This window comes from Cucurbita maxima, unplaced genomic scaffold (assembly GCF_002738345.1).
Source record: "Cucurbita maxima cultivar Rimu unplaced genomic scaffold, Cmax_1.0 Cma_Scf00016, whole genome shotgun sequence".
NCBI classification, from domain to species: domain Eukaryota; kingdom Viridiplantae; phylum Streptophyta; class Magnoliopsida; order Cucurbitales; family Cucurbitaceae; genus Cucurbita; species Cucurbita maxima.
Window position 1 is genome coordinate 2,753,677 of NW_019272032.1, and position 4,088 is coordinate 2,757,764.

The window sequence follows — 4,088 nt, forward strand, 5'->3', positions numbered from 1 at the left end:
TTTTTTTTTTTTTTTTTTTTTTTTTTTTCTGATAAATCATTAATAAATAAAGTCAATAATTAGAATAATTTTATAAATGTAAAGTTGAGAGCCTTAAAAGGTGGTAACATAAAAGAGATAAAAAATGAATATTAAATGAAAATAATGGGGTAGTTTGATGAATATATTTGAAGAGAGATGGGTTGCTAATTAAGATTGGAATAATTTTCTCCCACCCCACTTGTACCAAAGTCAAAAAAAGGGAGAATATAATATGTATATATATATACACACATTCATCTATGCACCCCATTTACCTTATGGATTGCTATTTAAGATTGGAATAATTTGAGCACACCCCACTTGTACCATACTCATCAATATATATATATATATATATATTGATGCATCCATTTTGGGGTAACTTCTGGGCTACATATTCTTCATTTAATCTCCATGGAAAGAGTAAAGAGAAGAAAGAAAGAAAAAAAAGATCCCAAGTTGGGCTTTTCATATGAGTGTTTGTCAGTTTGTTTGGTAATAAACGGGGTAAAACTACCGCTGGAATCATCACCATATTCTAATCCTTCTTCCTTATTGTTCTTGAATCAAATCCAAACTCCATTTTTTAGATTTTGTCTATCTAATTTAGGGAATGATTATAGATTTATAAGCGAGAAATATTAACTCCATAGGTACGAGGCTTTTTGGAGAAGTCCAAAAAGCAAAGTTACAAGAGCTTATGCTCGAAGTGAAGAATATCATACCATTGGGTTTATAAGAGTTTATGTTCGTCTAACACTAATTACTAAATGCCCAATGGGCTTGGGATTCAAGGCCCAAAGTTTATCCAATCGGTTCAAAAGCCCATGAAGCTGGAGCTATTTTTTTTTTTTTCCTAAATGATATGCAATAAATATTATGCGAAGTTGGGTGAAATTGAGAAATTATTGATATAAAAAAGTAAAAGATAAAAACTCTAGAAATTGATAAAAACTTCTTATAAAATCACCACCAAAGGAAGTTTTGCTACGAGTTTTCTAACATTCAAACACTGTGTGCGACTGACTGTGTGAGATAAGAAGAGGTAGAGAAGTACATGAAAACTCTGGAGGTGAAGACTGCATGTAGGCAAAAACTGCTGAAGAAACGGTGTCGTTTTGGTGGTTTAATGCTGCGGGGTACCCGGAGCATCACATACTTCTTCTTCATCAGTGCCTGCTGTTATTCCAAGGAATATATTCAACATTTTAAAAAAAAATTTACGAACAGATAAGATACAAAATGAAATTTAATAATAATAATACCTGATGGCTGGCTGTTGTGAGCTGGTGTGTGCATCCTTTTAACTGCAGGGATAATTCTTTGCTTAAAACTTGCCACAACAATCTGTCAACACATGGATCTCAAATTAAAATCAAGGGTATGATACAATATTAAAGATCTTTGATTAGTATTATGATAATTTGAAAAGATTCATCATGATGTAACACAGGTACCACATCAGATCATATGGGTAACAATTATATTTAATCAGAAGTATATTCCAACTTTCTATTGTTCATGTTATTATAGACAATCAAATCCATATGAGACGATGGTATATTGACAAGAATTGAATTAAATTTCTATGAAGTCGAGTTTTTTTCTTTCGAATAAGTTTACGATTGACTAATCTCGACATTCTCTCGAATTAGTACAGTTGCAGTAAATATAATCTTAAAATGTTACAGATGCAGTAAGGTTTTCAAATTCGAAAGAAAATGAGAGATACCTGAATGGGGGTGGCTGCTATGAGTGCAGAAGCAACGACGCCCCCAAAAACTCGCCCGTCAGGATGAGCGAGTGAAATGGAAACCTGTCCCACTTTAGTGCGTTTACCGTTCATTTGTCCCACAAACGACCCTGTTATGCGCAGAATCTCAAACATTCCCTGCACATTCACATCCATATCCATAAATATAAGTGTTTTAATTTCCATGTAATGACTCAAATCCACCGCTAGCAGTTATTGTCCTCTTTAGGTTTTTCCTTTCGGGCTTCCCCTCAAGACTTTAAAACGCGTCTGCTACGGGAAAGTTTTCACACCCTTATGAAGGGTGTTTTGTTCTCCTTCCCGACCAATGTGATACATCTCACTCTATTTTACCCACTAAACAATAGTTTCGTCATAAACAAACCTGGAATTTCTGTGTGGTGTTGGGCTCCGCATCAACTTGGCGGAGATGAACGCTCGAAACTGAACCAACAGCAGAAATTATGCAGATTGCTCGAGGACCTTTCTTTGAGAATCTTGATAGACCCTTCACAATATCCTGCACACATTTAACATTTAGTTACTCTGTGTACATAATCCGACAACTCTCCATACTAGTATGATATTATATATTTTGAGCATATGTTCTTGTAACTTTATTTTTTTCCAAAAGGTCTCATACTAACAAAGATGCATTCGTTACTTATAAACCCATGATCGTCTCTTAGAATAGGCAACGTGAGACTCTCGCCCAACAATCATCAACAAATTATACTCAGAGTCGATGTGACGGTCTAATTTTGATTAAAGCAAATGAATGAACTCCATACAGATTATACAGATTACACTATCAACTTCTACAATGATAACTAGTATCAAATTCATTCAACTCCTACATCTTAGAAACTTATAAAACTATTTACATATCATATCTTAATTAATAATTAAATGCAATAAACTTTCATAGCTTATGAATTAAATCATGAGTTATACATATTTATTCCTTACCTCTCCTTTTGGAATATGGAGGATGTGGGGGGTAAAACTTCCGCCGGCAGTGTCCCAAGCAAAGCCACCTTCAAACATATTCGAGATTATTAATAAATATAATAATTTCAAAACAAATTTAACCTTCACAGATTTCAAACATCTCGATAACCCCGTTCTGAGTCCAAAGTTCGAATCAATATTAAACAGAAAAAAAAAAAATAATAATAAAAATAATAAAAACTTTGATTTTCATTAACCTAAAAATGAATTCTGAAATTTAAAATTCATAATCATTTTTTTTGGAATATTATTTAATTTTAAAAGGTTTCTAATAAATGTTGAACTTTTTTATTCGGTACTGAATTTAATATTAAATTAGTTAAATAAGAAGTATTGGGTTATTTATATTAAAAAAATAAAAAAAAGTATTTATATGTTTTTTAAAATAATAAAATTGTTTTGAAACAAAAATTGAGTTTATTTTTAAAAAAGAAAATATGGTCGCAAAAAGAATAATAAAAAAAATTTGAAACAAAAATACTTTACGATTCAGTTCAGTTTAAAAAAGGAAAAAGAAGAAATACTTAGTTTATATAAGAATAATAGATTTTCTCTTAAAAAAAAAAATCAAAATTAACGTGAAAATGCCAAAAAAAAAAAAAAAAAAAAAAATCAACAAGAATATAGAGAACGACCTAATCCAAGAAACGAAAAGAAACAACTGACGGTTACGTGCGATTATCACGGCGGCGGCGCGTTACGCATTGAAAAAGAAAAACCGATTGACGGAATCGAGAGTTGAAACCTAGCGTACCTAAAGATGCGAGAAGCTGCAACCTACCGCTATTAGGCGGCCGCCCACGGCGGCGTTTCGAAGTGTTTCGTGAATTGGCGGACGACGAGAGGCTCCCCTGCGATGACGGCGATGATGGCTTCTCCAGGTCGATGGCTGCTTTTCTCCTCGGCCTTCCTCTTCTCTTTTTCTTTGAAATCACCTCACCGCTAGACAATTCTTCAAGATGCCGTTCGCCGACGATTCCGCTGTTTCCAATCGACGTGTCTTCATCATCCGTCGCCTCATTTATCTCGGTCGTAGTGCTTTTCAGGTCCGTAAGCGATTCGCTTTCCGCCGTGAGATTTTGATCCTCCATGGAAAATACCTCTTCACGAATGCTCTGTACCTCCGGATTTGTAAGGGCGAGCATTTTAAAATCAATTTTCTTTATTTGGTAGGTTTTAAATAATAGTGATTTTAAAGCTAAATAATTATGATTTGGAATTATATAAATAATTTCAAATCGCAATTTTAATTCATTTTTTTTAATCTGAATATGTACAAAAAAAAAAAAAAAAAAAAAAAAAA

The 4,088-nt window shown here is 33.1% G+C and overlaps 1 protein-coding gene across 2 annotated transcripts; it reads right to left on the minus strand.

Moving 5' to 3' along the window:
- Window positions 1-954: 954 nt before the first annotated feature.
- On the minus strand, window positions 955-3,931 carry LOC111491516 (AT-hook motif nuclear-localized protein 9-like). 2 transcript variants are annotated; one of them, XM_023140459.1, is made up of 6 exons: window positions 3,540-3,931; window positions 2,744-2,811; window positions 2,160-2,294; window positions 1,754-1,912; window positions 1,287-1,368; window positions 955-1,197 (listed from the first exon to the last, which is right to left on the minus strand). In XM_023140459.1, exons 1-6 carry the CDS (start codon window positions 3,928-3,930, stop codon window positions 1,148-1,150), a joined length of 885 nt encoding a protein of 294 aa, XP_022996227.1. In that variant the 5' UTR covers window position 3,931; the 3' UTR covers window positions 955-1,147. The 2 variants fall into 2 exon arrangements, with proteins under 2 accessions (XP_022996227.1, XP_022996226.1); XM_023140458.1 differs by having other exon boundaries at window positions 955-1,200.
- Between the last annotated feature and the right edge of the window lie 157 nt (window positions 3,932-4,088).

Bases quoted from the DNA above. Each gene is read 5' to 3' on its own strand.
- LOC111491516 (XM_023140458.1), bottom strand. From the start codon at position 3,930: ATGCTCGCCCTTACAAATCCGGAGGTACAGAGCATTCGTGAAGAGGTA. The intron at 1,369-1,753 runs GTATCTCTCATT...ATGTGTTGACAG, and splicing joins TAGCAGCCACCCCCATTCAG to ATTGTTGTGGCAAGTTTTAA. The intron at 1,201-1,286 runs GTATTATTATTA...TTGGAATAACAG, and splicing joins TCACAACAGCCAGCCATCAG to CAGGCACTGATGAAGAAGAA.